The sequence below is a fragment of the Pimephales promelas genome, chromosome 12, assembly GCF_988280905.1.
Source record: "Pimephales promelas chromosome 12, fPimPro1.hap1.1, whole genome shotgun sequence".
Lineage (NCBI taxonomy): Eukaryota > Metazoa > Chordata > Actinopteri > Cypriniformes > Leuciscidae > Pimephales > Pimephales promelas.
The window spans coordinates 20,473,049-20,494,618 of NC_142780.1; the positions used below are offsets into that span (position 1 = coordinate 20,473,049).

Consider the following 21,570-nt stretch of genomic DNA (forward strand, 5'->3'; position numbering starts at 1 on the left):
AATAAGAAGAACGTTTTGTTCAATGGATAGGTTTCATGATGGAAAAAATGCCCCCCAAAATAAACTTTTTTTAAGAGTACATGGCTTCCACATGCCTTCTGCAACATGTCTCAGTTGCAGCCTGCGTGTTGCAAAAGGCATGTGGAAATCATTCACTCTTAAAAAATGAAAGGTTTTTTTATAGCATTATGCAGCTGGCATCTTGATCAATCCAGCTTGCCCACCATTGCATCCATCCAGCAGGGATGTCCAATCCTGCTCCTGGAGTTTAGCTCCAATACACCTGCTTGGAAGGTTCCAGTGAGTCTGAAGACCTTAATTAGCTGGTCCATGTGTGTTTAATTAGGGTTAGACTTAAAGGATTAGTTCACTTCAGAATTACAATTTCCTGATAATTTATTCACCCTAAGTCATCCAATATATTCATGTCTTTCTTTCTTCAGTCGAAAAGAAGTTAAGGTTTTTGAGGAAAACAGTACAGGATTTTTCTCCATATAGTCGACTTCAACGATTATCAACGGCCTGAAGGTCCAAATTGCAAATGTTGACTCCTAACATAAAATGCATACCCCTTTTTTCAACACCGGAGGACTAGAATACTTTTCTAACCTTAAGACAGTCTTGTGAACAACAGACATCTTCTATACTAGTACAGTCTGTTTTTTTCCTCAAGGAAAGGCAATGATGCAAGCAGCCTTATTGAACCGTGTTAGAAATCTATCATTTCATACCCTGCTGAGAACTGCATTAGTTCATGTGCATCGACACCTAAACTCCCAAACAGATAAGCGCTTCCTCTCCCCTTCATTCTTCTATCTATCCATTTATTCCTGCCATATCTGTTTACTTTAGATAGAGCCATGGCGTGCGTAAATCGGTGCTGGTGCATGTCAGTCGCAGACTGTGCATTTCTAAGAGTGTATAAATGTGAGCTGGGGTCTTTATGTGTTCCTGAATGAGATTGATGTTTGTTTATGGTGGCAATACTGCCCTTTGTGACCAAACGGAATGGGGAGTTCTGCTCACACACTTGAATGGATTGATAAGACTACACACACACTGTATTGAACAGACGAGTTGTGGTAAAAATGGTTTATGGCTATGCGTTCACTCACACCGTACATCAGCACATTTCACCCACAAAGAGTGTGAGAGGAATTAGCATTGGTTGACAGACAAAAATCCCAGAGCAGACAGATTCATATTCATCTTCAAGCCTAAAAACGGTAATTACAGCAATTCCTTTCTTTCATCTTTTATTCAATTGTAAATTTGTTCATTCATTAATTAACATATTTCCTGCTCCTTTCGCCAGAGGAGGACTGTGAATCTGCAAGTCCTTGTTGTATCGTTGGGCTCGTAGTTGATTGGCTGGATGAATGAATTGTATGGAGACGAGAGTGAAGTGCAGAAGCATTACAATGAGAGCAGCACAATGAGACGACTTCTAACTTTTACACGATTAATTATTTCAGTTCAATCAATTTGTTTGAGAGAGGAAAACCATGAAAGAAGAGCAGGCCCAGCCCACGCATGCGAGGAGCACTGGATTTCGAGATTCCGCAATAATTTTTCATTTTTTATGAAGCACTCACAGGCATTCTCCGACTGATTACTGTCAGTGGCTGTTGAAAAGGTCAAACTCATTATGTTAAAAAGACAGGTGGCATATTGAAGCATTTCGGGGGACATTTTAACAGCTATTTTATGAGGCAAATATGTATTTCCCATTGTCTCGGCACAAAATGAAATAACCTGTCTGTCAGAGCAGCGTAGCTACCTGATCGGGTTGTCACAGCAGCTATAGCCCAAGCAGCTTGTGACTTTTCAGGATTTTCACAGTTTAGACTATCACATCCGCCGTGTGGAGGCATCTGCCACAACAATCTCTGTTAACCTTTTCAATGGAGTGTAAACTGAAAAGACAAGAAGATATTCCTGCCATTTGAATGTTTTGTTAAAACCAGACTATTCTCAGTTGTAACGGAGTTATGGTCTGGCAAAGCATCATAGACAAATCATTTCCAGAGGGGCGTCACCAACGGACATCACGGATAGACCTAAAACCAATCAGAGCGACGAAGGAGACAACGTATCCAGAGCAGCAGGAGAAACATCTCCGAGTGTTGTTCTTTGCTCGGTTTTTAACAAAAAGGAAACGCTCAAAACGCTTACAACAGAGGCGACAGCTGATTTGAACGAGTGATGTTCGACGGCAGCATCCATCTTTGTAATGTAGGTTACAAAATCTGCTTCAAAATCCCAGCGGCTAGCGCTGTCGTCATCGTATAAAGCCCGCCCCAACATTTCTGATTGGTGCCTCGATTTCGACGGATTGGAAATGGGCTTGAACAGAGAATGTCTAATTGAAGAGAATTGGCACTGGCTGGTTACTTCCGGGTTCTGGACTGGCTGCAGGAACACGTCTCTGTCCATGCGGGGGCGCTCGCGGTCGAGTGCAGAATGAATGGGAGTCAATGGGGTTTCACCCCCAGAAATCCACTTTTCTCAGGATGTAATTTTTTTTCAAGTAATTTTAAAGTTGCATTCAAAGGGGAGGGCTAAGAAAATACACTCAGCTGAAAATTGCATTTTTAAGTTCACTTATCTGTTCTAAAAATCCGTTCAAAACTGTGATGACGTCACACAATAGCAGAATGCTAGCAAGTTCCGGCCAACAACGGCCTAACCTGTAAGAAATCAAAAGGATATAAGTACTCGTTCATTCGACTTTTGGCCTATAATCTATATTGAACTTGCGGAATCAACAATAAAATCTATTTTGATTTAACGACAAGCAGGTGAAAGAGACACATTTAGCCGTTTAGCCCCATAGACTCCCATTCATTCTGATCACCTCCAGTGGAATTCTAATGGAACTGCAACCAAGATGATACACAACGGGGCTAATAGAAAGTGCCAAGGCTCTCCGTTAGACGGGCTCTGGCTTGAATGAGCTCTTTGCCAGGCTACTGGCTTGAAGTAGCCTGGTTTTCCCAGGCTACTTGCATCCAGCTTGTTTAAATTAAATTGTTAAGCCACTCTAATATTAATTCGTATTGAATTATTTAATTATTATCGTCATCTTCCTATTCACTCTTAGGGGTATGCTATGTGTCTATATTCCCTGATTCAGTGTGTAATAGCGTTGCTTGGCTGCTGGTGTTGCAGGAACTAGAAGCTGGAGCACATCTGCATGCCTGAAACTTTGCCTCGGTGTGGTTGGGTCAGCGGGCAGTATTGTGGTCGCTCCTGTGTCTGTGCTGTTGAACCTGAGGAGTTCCCAGTGTCTGTACGCCTGTATCTCTATGGTCTCCTGCCCCCTACTTGTCAGGCAGTTCACTGTGTGCCTCCTGCTTCAACTCACACTGGGGAACAGGTGAGTGTGAACACCCCGACCTTGTTTTGCCAACATGCTCGAAAAGTTCAGCTAGCTCTCAGCTATTTTGATTCTTGCATATGTGAAATCACATTAAAGACTTAGTTTGTGCTGACTATAAAATCAGAGTATTAAATTGTGCTGAATATGCTTAAAATTCAGGACAGAGCTTATGTTTCTTTCAGATATGCAGGCTTAGTGACTCGTAGGCGGGTTTTGTGCTCTGTGCTGCTCTGCTGGGTCATTTCAGTGATCACCGCCTTCAGCCAGTTCATCGTTTCCAGCTCTTCTGATGCTTGGGGAGCTGCTGAGGACGAGCTGGACTCGGGACGGAAGAATGGCTTGAACCAAATTACACCACCCCTGCCCTCCCTCCCAAACGGATGGGATCGGCCATCGCTCTGTGATCGGCCAGTTCTTGCCTTATGGAGGTTTTCTATACAAGTTTCTGGTGGAGGACAATGAGAACTTCACGTATGCAGAGATCCACGGCAGTCACTGGGGCATCTGTGCCACCGACACGATCCTCAGTCCGTTTTTTCTTGTGTATGTTTCTGCTGTCACCGTGTTTGTTATTCCTCTGTTGGTTCTGTTGGCCGTGTCTGGACTTGATGTGCTTCACGCCACAGCAGAAACGAAGCTCAGAGTGGTCTCGGTCCTTGGCTCTCTCTGTCTCTCTCCTGCTAATGCTTTGCCTGCCCCTGCACATCACCCACGCTTTGTTACTCTTCACCCCGAATGCCATTAGACCCGACTGGAGCTCTCTGATAGCCTCTGTTCTTTTCCAGATGTACAGCCTAGTGCCCCCACTCCTCTTCACCAACACCTCTCAGCAGCTAGGCATCGAGAGCTCCTTGTTATCCGCGCCCAACCTGATCTCAAGGGTCTTCCTCTCTCGAGTCAAATCTGTGGGTAGTGCTTTCCGTTCAATGGAAGTTTACCGTCACCCTGGGCCGACACTGAAAGGACCTCCAGGGATGTGATGTCATGATTAAGGCACTTGCATGGGTTATATGTAATTATTTTCAGCAGTTGAGTAAAATGTATCCAACATTAGCTCATCTCAGATGCGAGGTTTTATTTGTATTAGGGTCAGTCCATTTCCTTTCAGATAAAATTACAATTTTGTTCATACTGTGTTATTTGAGACCTAAAACATACGAGTTCATAAACTTTTATGAATTTATTGTAGACCTGCATGCCGCGCTTATCTTAAGTAGTCATTAAATGGCCAATTACATTTAAATGGGCTCATTTTTATGTTCGCAATGAATTCATTCTGGTTGATGGTTCCAAACTCTTTTGTTATTTGTATCTGCTATTCGAGAAGTTATTAAAGCCCAGGATAGATAGTGGGATCTACGTATTTTGTGTCTTGTATAATGTGACGAATAGATTTAAACCGTCAGTTCTGTACACCACAAATTACACTGGCATTTAATCATGTAGTTTACATTTTGAAAACAAAACAGGAAAGTCTGCAGAAAGGTTTTAAGTTTGCCGAAAATGTTCATTTGTGGAGCATAATGATCAAAGGTAAAATGTATTTGCTGTTGTTGTTTCGAATCTATGTAGTACAGTTACATGTCTAATATTATCAAAGGTTTACACCAACCATTTCAATCCAAGCTAAATTTGGTCAGTTTATTCTAATTGGCGATATTACATGAGGCCTTTTTTCTTTCGGACTTGATAAAATGTTAACATTTTACATTATGTTTATCAACTTGCACATAGTCAATCAAGACTGGTTCTAATGTCAAAACATTTTTTTGTACCCTTGGTTTTGTTTCATGTCTAAAATGGTTTTGTTTTTCCACTTTAGGGTCCAATTATGAAGATATTTGAACTTAGTGTGGTCTCTGAACCATTTGGGATTCAAGGAAATAAATTTGTCAATGTTTCTACCAATTCCCAAGAGGCCAGTAATCGTAATTCTTGAGTTATCATACCCTAAACATGGCTTCCCAGAAAAAAGGGGTTTTTTTTGTTTTTTTTTGCTTGGAAATAATTAATACTTCAGGGGGGCTGAAAAAAAGTTGTCGCAATAAGCAAGAAATATTTGTCAGACCTTAGTTTTATGTCACTAATAACAAATAAGCAAGCCTTGAACAAACTGGAGCAGAAACAGCCCTCTCTATTTGGACATGTCATTAGAAAGCACTTTGTAAATTCCTGTTATGTTACAAAAATAGTCCAATAAATATTGCATTACTGCCATGTTAAATCACAGTGATACTGCAGGAGTAAATGGTAAAATGATTTAGCCAACAATCTCAGAAGAGATTTATTTGAATACGTCAATAAGTTTGCATTCTTAAATATAGTATATCAAAATGTGTTCAATCAATGTTTAAAGCCAACACAAGCTTAAGATCTTAATGTTTAATTATAACAACTATAAAATCATATTAAGTGGGAGAGACCATTTAAATGCATCAAGATAATTAACCACTCAATAACTCCCAGTGAAAACAGGATTCCATAGCTGTTTTGATTAAACACGTCCTTCTGATATGCAGCTCGAATAAAAGCTGTTTCACACTAATTGGATTATTCTTTTTGCTCACTCGTGGCAGTTCTAGTGTAAGAAATTACTCCTTTTCTATCTGAATATTTGTGTTATGATCTTCATTTCTTCTTCTCCCCCCAATCCACCCATTATTCACAAATCCTCCATCTAACATTACTTTCACTCACTTTGTCTTTTGTATAGCCCTGACTTTGATTTGTCTGGTGCTTTTTGTTTCTTGATCATTGTCTCACTCATTTTTCCTGCAAATGCTTTTCTCTCTCATTAAAGTGTGCACTAACCTCCAATGCTGAGGTGAATTATTGAGTGAAGTTGGAAAACAAGTAAAAGCTTTCCCTAACTGAGAGCTGATTCGATTGTTCTCTTCGCTCGAGAGCCTTTAGCTTCCTGTCGAAATGACAATCTTTCTTCACTAAAAGCGGCTTCAGTCAATTCATCGCACCTGCTCTAGTCCACATCCTCTTGAATGGGGTCATTGCAAGGTGCAAGGAAGCTTCAAATCCGTCACGCACAGTCCTTGGATAAAGCCGAAGGAAAGTTTGCTGCGCTGTTTGACCAGCATATGGTTTATTACCCATGAATCTGCCTTTGAGATGTCAGCAGAGGTCCAGTAAACAAAATTACAAGAGATTGATGAAGTTCAGATAAAGTCTACGGCTGTCATTTTTCATTTGAACTCTGCGTTTGGAGTTTGTCGGCTCACTGAAGCGTAACTCGCTTCTCAGAAGCCCCAAAATTAGCAACTCGTCTCATCTGATCATGCTTTGTGAAGCATTAACTCATACTAAAAGGAGATTGCTAGCATATGTCCTTCTTTATTTAAGGAGCTGTTCAAACCGAGCAGAACAGCAGGTAACGCAGGGTGCGCTTTGATTGCCATGTGACAGTTACTGTTTATGACAGGTTTCTGGAGAGCCTTTCCATCGATAGAGGACAAACACATCGATCAATCATCCTCCCCTCGCATTTAAATCTAATCCCACCCCTCCCGGAGCGCTCAGCAAGTGACTTCTGACACAATCGTTTATTGATTGCAGTGGAATAATGGAGGAGTACTATTTTAATGCACCTGCTCTCTCTCTCTCTTCGGTGTCTCTGCTCTTTTGTCATAAGAGTCTTATGATTCATCATTCTCAGTCACACAGCTTTCATCTCTGCTGGCTGCTTCTGCTAATTAAAATATCCTTCCCCTTTTCCTCGCAGCTTTTCTTTATTGCCGCTGGTGAAACTTGATTGTGTCTGCTTCTTGAAGTCAGAAAATCAGTCTTTCACGCAAGATTCTTGAAGTATTTTTATTTTTTTTTTCGTGCTTGGTATCTTTCCCCTATAAAGATGTACAGTTAGCTATATCAACAGCGACGCGAAGACTATAAAAATAAACAGGAAGTGAAAGACGAGGAGGAGACATGAAAGACAAATAGGGAGAAAGACAGAAAGAGGATCAAGAAGGAAGGAAGAGAATGAAAGAGGAGAGAGAAAAGTGGGTACACAGCTGTTTCTACTAAAGCATGGGAAGTATACAATTTATAACATTTACAATTATAATAACAGTAATAATAATAATAACAATAACAACAATCATAGTAGTCCAAATAATAATTAATAAAAACAATTAAGACCTCCGATATCTTTTAAAGACAAACGAAATATATATTTTTGTGAATTTTGATTTTTTTTTTTTAAAGATGACGTAACAGTAGTTTGTTCAGTTTTGCACCTCTAAGCTAATATTCTGTTAGTACGATAACATCACTTGGTAATGCGCGCAAAAGTATTTTTTTTTTCTTAAAAGAGCCATTTTAATTTACTTCGTAGACTTTTTCCATACAAATAATGACTTCAGAGATATGTTTCATTGTGTAAGTGTTTTCGTGTTGAGCAATCAAAAAAATATCGAAATTCCCAACATGTTCTCTACAAACTCCCTTCCTGTTTTTTTTCTCACCCACGTCGAACTTCTCGCAGTTCCACGTTCTCAATGACTCTTTGCGATAATTAAGCCCCTTTTTACAGCTTCGGAGCGAGCGGGCCGCTCCAATTCATTCTGCTCATAAAAGAGAACATGTCTAATCCCTAATTATTAACAAACAATAGTGGAGAGATAAAGGAGGGAGAGGAAGGAGCATTGGAGAGCGGGAAACAGAGTCAACGAGAGAGGATCAAAACGAGAGGAACTTGTCTTCACAAGTCAACAGGTTTTGGCCAACGAGCAGATAATGGAGTTGCCGGATGAAAAGAGCAGATGCATACTTTTATGAGGACGGCTCTGAGCTTGCAACGCTGTCATTGGTGGATTTATTCTCTACCAACTCAGTCTCTGAGGCCCAGACACTTTGGCAAATGCAAGGGATTTCAATTTGCTCACACTGGGACATTCAATAGCTCATAAGCACTTTGCGGTTTCCCGCAGCAATGCCGCCTTGGCCAGTTATGGATCGGCTTGTTTTGAATGGACACTTTTCTCTCCTGGACCTACAATTATGGCTAGTTGTCTATTGTACATGAAAGAGTGTGTGTGTGATGGTCTCTTTCGATCATAATAATTATCCTCTCAGCTCTCTTTCCCTCCACCCTGCTCCATTAAATTCTCCGTCCTCTCCTTCCCACTCCAACTTCATATGGCACGATTGTGATTCCCTCTGGTTGTCGTTGTTGTGGTGTGTCTGTTTGGGAACAGTGTGTGTTGTTGTGTGCACTCTGCAGCGGTCCAGTGTTTCTGAAGAGCTCCACTAGGGTGGCGCTACAGTAGGTACTCCTTCTTGCCCTGGCTGGCATCATTACCGTTGAGAAACGCCTCCTGAACCTCGCCGTGTTCGTCCAATCCACTGGCCTCGTGAGTCAAATATGAACCTAGAGAGAGAAAGACACAATTTAATCATACTTAATTGCAGGAAGTAAAAGAATAGCTTAATCACTTTAATTCACTTGTTGAGTGCAATTTAATGCATTTCCTACAAAAACGTCTCGAATGGGACTGTCGAAAGATACTTCCGATACTTCGAAGATACTTCGAAACACACTGAGTACCATCCCAAAGTTCCCAGTTCCTGGGGAAATTTCCTGTTGTGGAAACGCGGCTTTAGTTGCCAAGGCAACATTTCTAATTTTAATTTTTTTTTTATTGAATACGTTTTCATTTAATATTTATGTTATTTCAGCTTTATGATTTTTTTATACTTTCAGTTTAAGTTGGCAATTATAATAGTGCCACACTGCCACATGAAACCTAGCCCTCATACCTCTCCATATTTTTTCCCTTGTGTCTCCACCTTTCTCTTTGTCCTCAATCAGTACGTCTCAAACTAAACTGGCTCTTGGGGATTGATGCTGTCGTGTTGGATGGCATCAACCTTACATGCATCTAAAACTTCTTCTCTGGAATCAAGTTTACAGGGCCAGCCAAAGTCATCTACTACTGTATAATTGGGGGAACTTATTCAGATCAACTTTTAATTAATCACAAAACTCATTAGGCATAATCACCTCTGACATTTTACTGCACAGTCAGCGATATGGTACAGTGAAACCTTTTTATTCACATCATTATATGACACAATGGTTTTGCCTCTGTGGCTCGGGGACAAATAACTGAAATAAGTAAGGCAGAATTGACTCTATGGCACCGGCACGACACAGTTTAATTAAAAAAAAAAATCGATCTTATGTACGAGCAATTTTACTTTCTTAAAACGCAAGCGTACAGCAGAGGCTGATGGGGTCATTAAAAGCAGTGATGTCGTGGACCAAGCAGGGCAAAGCCAATGCATCAGAGCTGTAATGTTCCTCTTCCTCTATCCTAAGATTAATCACTTCCCTTCTGCCTTTCCAGACACCCCAAGGTTAGACAGGATCAACCCTAATGCTCTCTGTCTTTGCGCCGATGGGTGAACTAACTGTTTCTGACTTTGATTGGCAGGTGGGGTCGGGTTCCTCGCAGCCCTCTGCCTCCGCCCCAATTTGCGGGTGCCATGATCTTTATTGGAAACTGTGACACACTGAGATGACCAGAAGTTCTTAAAGAGTTCAGGAACGAGGTAATTAAGTTTTCTTTAGTGATGCACCACGATACGGTTGACGTAAAAAGTACAATTAAACATGAGGCCGTAGCTACTTTTCCCCAGGCTATACATCTTTACAGGTCTGGCACAGTCCCTTGCAGATGATGTTCTTTCTTTTCCTGTCTTCCCTCTGAACATATTTACATGTAAACTTTCTGCCCTGTGTACACACACACACACACACACACACACACAAAAACCCCTCCTCAAACCAACTATTATCTCCTTCTGATTTTTTACTACTCCATTTCATCGCCATTAGGGTGGGCGGCATGATCAAAATCTTCAGCAGGATTGCTAGTGTAATATTGGTTAAGTATAATTGGTATAAGTGGTTAAGTAAGTATAAATATTTGGTAAGTCCACATCCAAAAAGATAATGTCAAGTAACCAACGTTTCATAATATTTTTTTACCATTTTTTCCACCAAAGGCACATTTTCAATAGTCAAAAGATTAAATGCCATTCCGGAACAAAGTAGCAGCAAAATAGTAAAAATAATATTTTAACTAACATTGTAACGGTCATCAGCTGGAGTGCCCTTGAGAGCCACCAGAGGCACCCCACATCAGACTTTTGTCATTCTCTCACAAACTACATTTCCCATAACTCACTGCCCGGATTCATCCCTGATTGCATCCACCTGTGTCTCATTTACCTTGTTAAACGCACCCGATAGCCTGGTTTTTACATTCATTCCCTTCGAATTCTTGTGTGTTTAGCGTTCCATTGCAATTCTGAGCATTCTCCATGGTTTCAGATTTATTGCCTGTTCTGTGTTACTCTTTTGCCCGTGTTCCCTGCCTTGTTGTGTTTGTTTGCGTCTTTGGATTACCCTGTTCAAAACATAGGCTACTGCATTTGGATCCTCAAACTTCTTGTCTCGGAACGGTTCGTGAAAAGTATATTATCCAAGTATAGAAGTATAAATGCAGTCCATTATACACTTTGTTTATTTTTTTTTATTTTCTATAGCGCCTTTCAAGAACCCAAGGTCGCTTCACAATGTAATAGAAATTGCAAACAAAACACCAAGCAAACAAATACAAAGGCCGTCTGCTAATGAGAGACAAAACCGATGGAAACAAGCATACACTTATTGACATGAATCAGAGAAAAACATATTGTATGATTTATCAATTGCGACAAAGTATGTAGCAGATAGAGCTGAGGAAGTGAAGAACAGAGAAAACAGAGTGATGAGAATACTGGTTTATTGGGCAAGCTTGAAAAAATGAGTTTTAAAGGGTTAGTTCACCCAAAAATGAAAATTCTGTCAGTATTTACTCACCCTCATGTTGTTCCAAACCTCTATGTGTTTATTTGTTCCGCTGAACACAAAGGAAGATATTTGGAAGAATGTTTTAATCAAACAGATCTCATTCCCCATTGTGGAGAATTGAGATCTGTTTGATTAAAACATTCTTCCAAATATCTTCCTTTGTGTTCAGCAGAACAAATAAACACATACCAAATCAGCAAGTTATTTGGGTGTCGGGCCATGTAGGGCTTTATACACTAGAACTAACAGTTTAAATTGGATGCGGTTTATGACAGGAAGCCAGTGCAGTTGGTGAAGAATAGGAGTGATGTGGGCAGATTTTTTATTATATGTGAGGGCGCATGCAGCAGAGTTTTGAACTATTTGAAGGCGGTGTATTGCTATGGTGGGTAGTCCGCTGTATAGTGAGTTACAGTCCAATCTGGAAGTGATAAAAGCATGAATAACAGTTTCCACATCAATAAAAGTCAGAGAGGGGCGAATACGAACAATATTTCGCAGGTGAAAAAAGCATGATTTGACAGTCTGACTAATGTGTGAGTGAAAGCAGAGCGCAGGGTCGAACAAAACTCCCAGATTCCATACAGTTTTTGAAGGCCTAATCTCAATACCATCTATGTCAATAAAAATGTCATGTCTGGGTAAGCTCTGTGATCTAGGGTTAATCAACAGGATTTCGGTTTTACCAGAATTAAGCTGTAAAAAGTTAGAGTACATCCGTGTTTTAAGTTTGTGAAGGCAGGAGATAACTGAAGGGGAGAAAAGATGATTTTGTATCGATTGTGAAGTAGATTTGAATATCATCAGCATAGCTATGAAAATTGAGACCATGCTGTCTGAAGATCTGACCTAATGGTAGCAAGTAGATTAAAAATAGAAGTGGGCCAAGTACAGAGCCTTGGGGCACACCATGAGAAAAAGAAACAGAGACCGAGCGATTGTTACCTATCTTAACAAATTGTTATCTATCACATAGATATGAGGTCAGCCACTGAAGTGCAGCACCCGTGATGCAAATTGCAGACAATCGTGACGTGAGATAAGTGTAGAGTGGCACACAGTGTCAAATGCTGCACTGAAATCAAGGAGAACCAGGATGCTATGTGCACCCGAATCAGAAGCCAGAATGATGTTGTTTAGTACTTTTAGTAGAGCTGTTTCTGTGATGTGATGTGATGTGATGTGTACAGAAACCAGATTGAAGCGGTTCAAAGAGATTATGTCTCTCTAAGGCCGTGTGTCCACCAAAGCGTTTTTCCACGTGCCTGGCGTATGTTTTCAATTGTTTTCAATGGGCCATGAGCGTAACGAGGCGCTGAGCGTTTTTTTCATGCTGAAGCGCCGAGCGCCCAGCGGTTTTTACTGGTCGCTGGGAGTTGAAAAATGTTCAACTTTGGATAAAACGCAGCGCTCATCACTGTCACTTTTTACCCAGCCATCCAATCACAGTGGAGGAGGGGCGGGACTAATACCACACTGACCAACTGTCACAACATTCAACTGCTGCGGATATTCTGTCTCATAGCAACGAAACGTCTCAACGGAAAAAACGCTGCGCTGCCAAAGCGCTCTCAAGCGCCCAAAGCCCGGCGTCTTCAGCAGAGCGTCTAGCGTTTTCAGCTGGCTAAAACGCTTTAGTGGACACATGGCCTAAGTGTGATTGCAGTTGTGCCACAACTACCTTCTCAGATTTGACATTGGTCTATAATTGCTGTGAGTGGCGTTGTCGAGACCGGGCTTCTTAAAGATTGGGGTAATGGTCTGAATTACTTTCAGATTAAGCGGAACAGTAGTAGTAGCAAGAGACCTTTTAATAAGGTGGGTAATAGGTTGAATGAGTAAACAAGAATGAGTTTTTAGAAGAAATGTTAGAATAGGATCAAGTGTACAGGAAGTTAAATTTGATTTGTTAATCATATTTGCAACCACAGATGTATTTGTGAGTGAGAAAGTGTCAAGCGGACAACCAGTCAAATATGGAATTGTGGGGGTAGTGGGAGAAGAGGAAAATGACTGATAGATGTTGTTAATCTTTTGTAGGAAAAACTGAAAACCTTCACAAAGATCAGCACAACCAGTAAGAGCTATGGTGGACAGTTTGACCAGTTTATTTATTTCTGTAAAAAGAGCTTTAGGTTTGCATTTAGCTTTGTTGATGACAGTAGTGATAGTTAGAGCATGCGATTTTAAGTGCTTTTTTGTATTTCATTACTGAGTCAGAAAAGGCTAAGGCATGGACAAGAAGGGAGGATTTGTTGTGGAGTCTTTCGAGACGCCTACATTGAGTTTTCAGAACTCTGAGCTCAGGGGTGAACCAAGGAGAGGAGTGAGTAGACGGAACATAGTTATTGAAGGAGCAAGCACATCCAAAACTTACCTAAGCGATTTATCATAGGTAGAAACTATCTCATCACGACACAGCAGATTGAGTGAGAAAGGAAAAGCAGAAACAGCAATTGGCAGTGGAGAAAATTTCAACAGTTATAGTTTTCAGATTGCGGAAGGATATAATAGTGTTAGTTGTTGGTTTTACGGTGGGTAGTGAGAAATCAAAAATAATTAGTTTGTGATCAGACTATGACCCTGGACATGCACATTGTCAATACAAACCGTACAGAGCAGATTGAGAGTATGAGAATGAGAATGTGTTGGGATATCGATATGCTGAGATACTTCAAAATAATCTAGAACAGACAAAAAGTCTTTTGCATCAGTACAATCAGAATCAACATGTATATTAAAGTCACAAAGCATCATTATTCTATCATGCCGGGCAAAAGCAAGAGTGAGAAGTTCAGTCAGATCAGAACAGAAGTTTGGGTTGTTTCTAAGGGGTCTATAAATCAATAGAATCAGAAGCAGAGCGGGGCCAGCAAGTTGAAGTGAGACGCATTGAAAACTTGGAACATCAAGAATGACATATTTAGTCACTTTGTAATTGTTCTTAAAGATCACTGCAAGGCCACCACCTCTACCACTACGTTGAGGTTTTGTCAAATAACTATTTCCAGCAGGGGTTAAGAGGTTCAGCTCAATGAAATCGTTAGGTGTTTGCCAGGTTTCAATAGCTTTATTAGGAATACATTTCTTACTTGAATGCTGCTGTTTCTACAGGTTTTTTTCAAGTTAAATTCAAGTTAAAACCTTTTAAAGACCATTTATATAAAAAATGAATACCTATTTCACGTCCCTACCAGCAAAGAAAAACAAAATCCTTGAACTTGTGTTCATTTATTTTTCAAATGTGGAATGGGTAAAAGATGATAAGCCAAGCAGGTGTGAAAAATAAAAACATTTCAGTAGGCCACAAGAAAGTTTGCCGAACAATGTTGTTGTTTTTTTGTTTTGTTTTTTAACATTACCTAGCTACTTATTCCATGCTGGGAATATGGTGAACTGAGAGACCCCTGAACAATAAACATCAAAAATCATACTAATCGTGGTTGACAAATGAAGCTTTTGCGGAAAAATACAATACGGAGATGTTACATTTCATACAACACAATTTTTATACCAGGATATCAAAATTTAAGACTTTTTAAGGTATAATTTCCAAATTAAATGCTTTTAAGGCTTTTTAAGACCCCGCGGGAAACCTGTAATAGGGCGGAGTCTGTCATCAGTCATAGGCGGGGCCTAAGCATTTGTGACATCGCATTGATGATTTATAATTTTATGATTTATGGGGATTAAAAAAAAGGATAGGGTGGATTTTTAGCATTATAGGGTGGTTGCGTACACACTGCCGACACATTTATGTTCAAACATGTAAAAGTACATTTTGCACAAGTCTTCATTAATAGATTTTAAAATGTAATTTATTCCTGTGTATCAAAGCTGATTGTTCAGCAGCCATTACTTTTCAGTGTCATATAATTCTTCAGAAATCATACCAATTAGCTGCTTACAGAACATAATTTATTTTAAATAAACAATTTTTTAAGACAATATAATCATCTTTACGGTCACTTTAAATGTGTCCTTGCCCCAATCTTACCCCAAAAATGTTTGAATGGTAGTGTTTATAACTAATATTATATAACTGAATACTATGAATTCTGATTGGATGAATGTAAAATAGCAGATATACAAAACACATGCAAAAATACAAATTTAATGTGTCCTGGCTCAGAAATATAAATAAAAAAAAACTCTGCTTTGGATTTCTTGCCTGTAACAAACACCATTTGATAAGTTCATCCTCATATCTTGCTCTGTATTTTCCCATTACTCCATGTCACATAAAAATAACATAGGGCAGTTCTGCTCACTGATACAAATCTATAGCAGAATAAACATTATTGCATAATCTCTACATGGAGACATTTCTACCACCATCACTTAGTATATTTTACAGCCCAACCTTAAATCACCATCTACAACAGTTCTGTTTCCATTTCCTGTTAATGCTAGCTCAATGCACCCGCAAACAAACTAGATAAATGTTTTAACCTGGTTGATGTTAATTGGTGCAGTGTGAACCAGGCTTTATCTTCCCTCACACACATTCTCTTTATCTACTGCTTAGATATTTTTTTTTATTTTCTCCCTTGCCTCAGAAGGTGAGGCGCATCATGTCATTGTGTCACCACAGGTTAAGTGTGTGGAGAGAGGAGGTAACCTTTCTGTCGGACGGAGCACCAGATGGTGACGATGAGCACGCAGATGACAGTGAAGACCAGCAGAGCCAGGATGCCCCCGATCACTGCATACGGAACAGCACTGTGGGTTTCCACCACTGCTCCAGGGTCTGAGATACACACAAACACAAAGAGAATGGTTTTAGATTTAGCATTTGGACTAAAAACAGTTCAAAGTGACTTGTGAAAACAAAGAAAGAGACAGAAATGTGATTAAAATATCCTGTTATTTTATTGCTTGGAATTGTTTGTTTGTTTTTTAGTAAAAAAAAGACTGACAGCAGAGGTAAGATGGCTGTGTGTGTGTGTGTGAAGTATACCATTCAGTTTTTTTTCTGACAAGATAGGAAACAGTGAGGGGCAGAGAGACACTCTGAACCATCAACAGATGAGCCTGGACCCCTTAAATATTTAACAACCTGTTTACACCACACAGCGGTGGGTAGAAAAGAAAATGGGAGACCTGGAATATAAAAAAAATAGAGAAAACATAGATAGAAAGAGCAGAAGAGAGAAAGTGGTACAAAATGAGAACCTAACCTGAATGACTTTATTTCTATGGAATAAAACTGCAATGATAGTTCTTGACCATGGCTGTTAAACTCTGAAAGCTATAAAAAAGGTAATTCTTTACAATAAGGTATAATTTTCTAACACATGCTTTTGCTACTTAAAAATGAGCATTATGAGATTTGAACAAACTGGCATTTTAGTCATTATCCACTTATTGTATATTACCAGTGAGCTGTAAGTTGAACTATGATTTGAACAAATCATTCAGTCCAATTTATAAAATAGATCAATAAGTTAAATGAAAATAATTTGTTCACTGATCCAACTCACTTACTCAAAGATCAGGTTGCAGTGGTTATTGAGTTAACAGCTCTCTGGAGAGGAAGATTATCAGTGAATAATAACTTAAATATCAGTCTGTTTCTCACTCTAATTTAGTGTTTCCTTCATTTTTGGAGCTTAAAGGGATAGTTTATCCAAAAAGTAAACTTCTGTCATCATTTACTCCCCCTCATATGTGACCCTGGATCACAAAACCAGTCATAGCATGGGTATATTTGTGGCAATAGCCAAAAATACATTGTATGGGTCAAAATTATCGATTTTTCTTTTATGCCAAAAACCATTTGGCTATTAAGTAAAGATATTTTGTAAATTTCCATCCTTAAAGATACAAAACATTTATTTTTGTGAGTGAATGCAATAGTTGTATCTCGGCCAAATATTGTCCTATCATAACAAACCATACATCAATGGAAAGGATATTTATGTGCTGTATAAATCTCAATTTCCAAAAATTGACCCATGTGACTGTTTTTTTTTTTCCACTTTATGACTTCTTCTGTGGAACATAACATATTAATAACCAAACAGTTTTGTTTACCATTGACTTGCATTGTAACCATATCTTCTGTGTTCAACAGATGTGAGGGTGAGTAAATGAATTTTCATTTTTGAGTAAACTAACCCTTTAACGAGCATGTTCGCTATGAACCCTCATTGGAGCGGTGTGAGGATACTCAGAATAGCATGTAGCTTTTGAAACACTTGAGTGAATAAATCAAATTTTTGAAAACTGATAATTTTAAGGTAAAGTGAGTAATAATGTTTGGTTTCAAAAACACTTGTTTTTCCAATGGTAAGCCAAATTGATAACCCCACCCCCAAAATCACACTACTGGGTAAGCTGATAGGATTGTCAAACAAACAGAACAATGTTTTCATTGTTCTGTGGCTTAATTCAGCCTAAGTGGCTACTTACAGTTGTCTCTGCACATTAAACTAGGATAAGAAAAAGTATTTAAACATCAAGAAAAAATTACACACTTCACCTTCACCGCAAATGCTAGAGAAACAGTGGGAGATATGGAGTGAGGGAGGTTGCCTTTGAACAGGCTGTTGAGTAACATTTCATTAGAATCCGTTTCAGAAACGATGAAAAATTAACGCTGCTGCCCGCCTCACATGCACTTTTCAGGGAACCAGCCAACCGGTGCTGAGAATGTGACATTAAAGAGACCACAGCCTCTGTCGCTTCCACTCGCAATTGTCTTTCTCCCAGTCTGTTCTGGAAAACAGTCTTTACCCCTTCAATTCTTGCTGGATGTTGGAGACAGCAAACAATACGATTCAGAAAGAAGAGGAGCAAGACAGAGAAAAAGAAATGAGATTGATGGAAAAGGTTTGTGTGTTAGAGCGTGAAGAAAAGAAAGGCAAAAAGTCATATGTGCAATGACTGTACACTTTGAAGTGCACAAAATGAAAACGCATTGGATATCTTCCTCTGCAGGTCAGTGTGTTGAGGTGAAGAGGCTTGTGCAGTGTTGCGTGATGTCGAGGTCTTGCAGTACAGTCTCTCAGTAGTTCTGTCAGGTGGGATGATCAAGGGCTTTCGTCTGACCCGACCTCACATCCCACAACATTATGAATGACAAGCGATGCTGCTGTAGAGCTAGGCCTCTTTTAAGGGGTCATTGTGCTCTCTTTCACACTCTCTTTCAGCATGTGATTCTTCTTCTGTTCGCAAACTCTTAAATTCTAATGAAAAACATGGCACCGCAGCGGAGTAGATCCTCTGGAGAGCAGCGCTAGTGCTTCAAATGATAAGGGCACTTGGAAAACAATAGGAGAGTGTGCACATTGATCTTAAGGGACATTAATAAACACAAAACATGAATGAGAAGATGAGAAATTAGTGGATTTAACAGGAGAAAACATGGAACAAAACCGGTTTAAAGGCAAGCATCGGAGCGGAGCCGTCAGGGAAGAATTTGCATATGTTAAGGTGGAGAATGAGGTGGAAGACAATTAAAGAAAACTGGATTTGCATTTCCTGAAGGAAATAACATGGTAGCAAACAAGGAAATATTCAAGTTTTAGATAAAGCGATTGAAAAGTTGTGAAACCAAAGATTGAGAGAGATAGGTAGAGATTGACAGTAATAAGCAATATAGATGGATAAATAAGGTATATTCTGAGCCTATAGTGTCCTGTCTTTGTAACATCCATTTAAAGTAGAGTGTGTTTTGGATAAAGTCACAAAAATGACTGAAAAGTTTCAAATGTAATATATCATATCCAGTAGGATCATGTCACATGCTGTCAAATCGGATCTGAAAATTTTGCTTTCACAGAAGATCATAACTCCACGCAGCTGCTGTACGACTTACATTTGTTTTATAGTCTGTCAAAACAAGTGAAAATACATCATAAATTATGAAGAAAATGAGCAAAATTATTTACAAATCAAATGATGGATGCAGAAATTTGTGTAGAAGACGAAGAACGAGACAAAAAAAATATATTACATTGCTCTGTGCAAGCACTGTAATAAAACTGTCACTCATTATTACACATGTGAATAGCCAATAACAAAAGAGGTTGTTTACATCTTTTTAAAAGCTACGGTAGAAAAACGGCAAGGGAAAGAAAAAAAAATTAATCATGTAAACCTAAAGCATGACTGGTGGAATAAACACTTCAAGGAAATGAATGATGAGTAAAGGTGAGGTGATGGTAGAAGGGTTACCTTCGTATTCCTTTGCAAAACTGGAGGATGGAAGGGTGGGGTGAGCGATGGCAGGATGAGGGTTGGGAGGGACAAACACTACAAGGGAATGGCATTACAACAGGGTTATTAACAGACTACTGCAGCTACATACAAGCACATGCAAGAGGAAACCAGCAAAATGAGGCCTGTCATTGTGTATGTGAGTGTAAGCTAGAGATAAACAGTGTTGTTCATAAATTGCGCCCTTCTGGCAGGGTCAAGGGGCTCTGTGCGGGTAACATCTCCAGCCAGCAGGGTGCAGCAGTTTCCTGTTCCACCCTTTCATTCCTCACCGCTGCAAAATACTGCAGTTACTGTGCACCCCGGGCTCAGCACTCTCTCTCTCACTGTAATCTTCAATCCCTCCATCCCAAAGATCATCAATCTTGCTGCTCTGCTCACCATCCTCCACACCTCTAATATCGCTTTCTCTCGACCCATCTCGTTCCTGTTGCTGGTTCGCAGCTACTCTCTCTGCATATGGGCCTATCCTTTATATGCAGCTATAAGTTTTCGGTTGCGTATGTGTGTGGCCTTCAAAACTCAGAGGGATTAACAGCATGGTACCAGACTGATCAATAGCCAGACACGGATCAATATCCCGAGACCACCCTGACTCTTCAGCTAATCATCTCTCTCGTTCCTCTCCTATCAAATCCTCTCGTCTTCTACTGTGGCAAAACCTCTCACATTTTAAAACATTTCAGATTGTCAAAGGGACAGATCCCCCAACACCTTAAAGGTATAGATCTCCTAAAAAAATTTCTTTTAGGCATAGTTAACCCCAAAATGTAAATTCTGTGCTGTCATTATGTACTCAACCAAGTGTCATTCCAAACCTGTATGACTTTATTATTCTTTATAACATAAATAGAGACATGTTGGTAACACTTTACTTGAAGGGGTGTGCATATAAGACTAACATGACACCTTCATAATCATGACTTGACATGACATATGTTATGAATATGAAGGAGGTTTTTATGCATGTTTGTGACTATTGTCATTAAGTGTCATTCGCTCATCATTGTTTTAGATGTGTTTGTTATGACACCTTGACATAAACCGATACATCATAACCTGTCATAAACATGACATTTGCAGATTAATTATCAAACTTAAAAAAAACACCTAGTTTTATTGGTTAACATTACATTAAACTATCAGGTGGTTGGTTTTGACATTGGCTGTCATGAAGCCATTATAACATTTTAATGACAAATTCAATTTGTATCAGTAGTTGAGGTCTAGAAAAATATTCATGACACAGTTATAATGGCCTCATGACAGCCAATGTCAAAGCCAACCACATGACAGTTTAACTTCATTTTATTTCAAGTTAAAGACATCATAAACAATGTCATATATGCATTTAAAATGTCATTATTGAGCGAAAGACACTTAATGACAGTTGTCATCAACATGCATAAGCCTTACTTCATATTCAAGACATATGGTCTCATGCACACCCATTCAAGTAAAGTGTTACCGACATTTTTCAGGCCATAAACAAGGACAGGCAGACATGACACAGAAGCTCCATGAAAGTTTCATAAATGTTATCAATATGAATATTTCCAAGTCTTTTGTATTCTTAAAACTGATTTGTGTAAGAAACAAACCAAAATTTACATTGTGATTCATTGATATCTCTAAAAAAAAACTGCTGCAACCTGATCAGTGAGTTGAAACTGTTTCGTGAAACTGCAGGATATTAATTGAAAAGATCCCAAATCCACTGATCAAATAAATTATACTTAACCGCTACTCTCATAACCACAAAAATAAATCAATTGAATAGTGCAAAAAGAGAGAGAGAGAAAAAAAAACTCTTGCAGTTAATGATGACTTTGGTTTGGTCTGTTTCTCAAACAAAGATTTTGCACACAACTTCAAATCATGTGGATCACTTCTCTGTTATTTTATGGTGCTTTTGCATAATATTTAGGCTTGAAAGCTTCAGTACCACTTCATTGTAATTGCATGAAACGCAGTCTGTAAAATGTTTTCTTTTGTCCTCAGAAGAAAGAAAGCCATACATGATTGGAATGACATGAGGGTGAGTAAATAATGACCTCTATTCCATCACTCAGATCCTTTTTTTCTCTCATTTCCT

General features: G+C 39.3%; 2 protein-coding genes across 4 annotated transcripts in view; one reads left to right on the forward strand and one right to left on the reverse strand.

Moving 5' to 3' along the window:
• The first annotated feature begins 1,088 nt into the window (after window positions 1-1,088).
• On the forward strand, window positions 1,089-5,104 carry LOC148977010 (uncharacterized). Its single transcript, XM_089118200.1, is given in 6 exon segments — window positions 1,089-1,148; window positions 3,147-3,379; window positions 3,565-3,695; window positions 3,698-3,769; window positions 3,772-3,979; window positions 3,981-5,104. Coding segments are annotated over 6 exon segments (1,086 nt in total). The 3' UTR covers window positions 4,363-5,104.
• A 2,081-nt stretch (window positions 5,105-7,185) lies between these two features.
• cadm4 (cell adhesion molecule 4) overlaps window positions 7,186-21,570 on the reverse strand; it is a 145,915-nt gene continuing 131,530 nt past the window's right edge. For 2 of the 3 annotated variants that reach the window (XM_039679453.2, XM_039679452.2), the window contains exons 7-9: window positions 19,434-19,511; window positions 15,874-16,002; window positions 7,186-8,762 (exon numbers count right to left, since the gene is read on the reverse strand). In XM_039679453.2, coding sequence (XP_039535387.1) covers window positions 8,653-8,762; window positions 15,874-16,002; window positions 19,434-19,511 — 317 coding nt within the window. In that variant the 3' untranslated portion in view covers window positions 7,186-8,652. The remainder of the gene's footprint in view (window positions 8,763-15,873; window positions 16,003-19,433; window positions 19,512-21,570) is intronic. The other variant, XM_039679454.2, reaches the window with a different exon arrangement.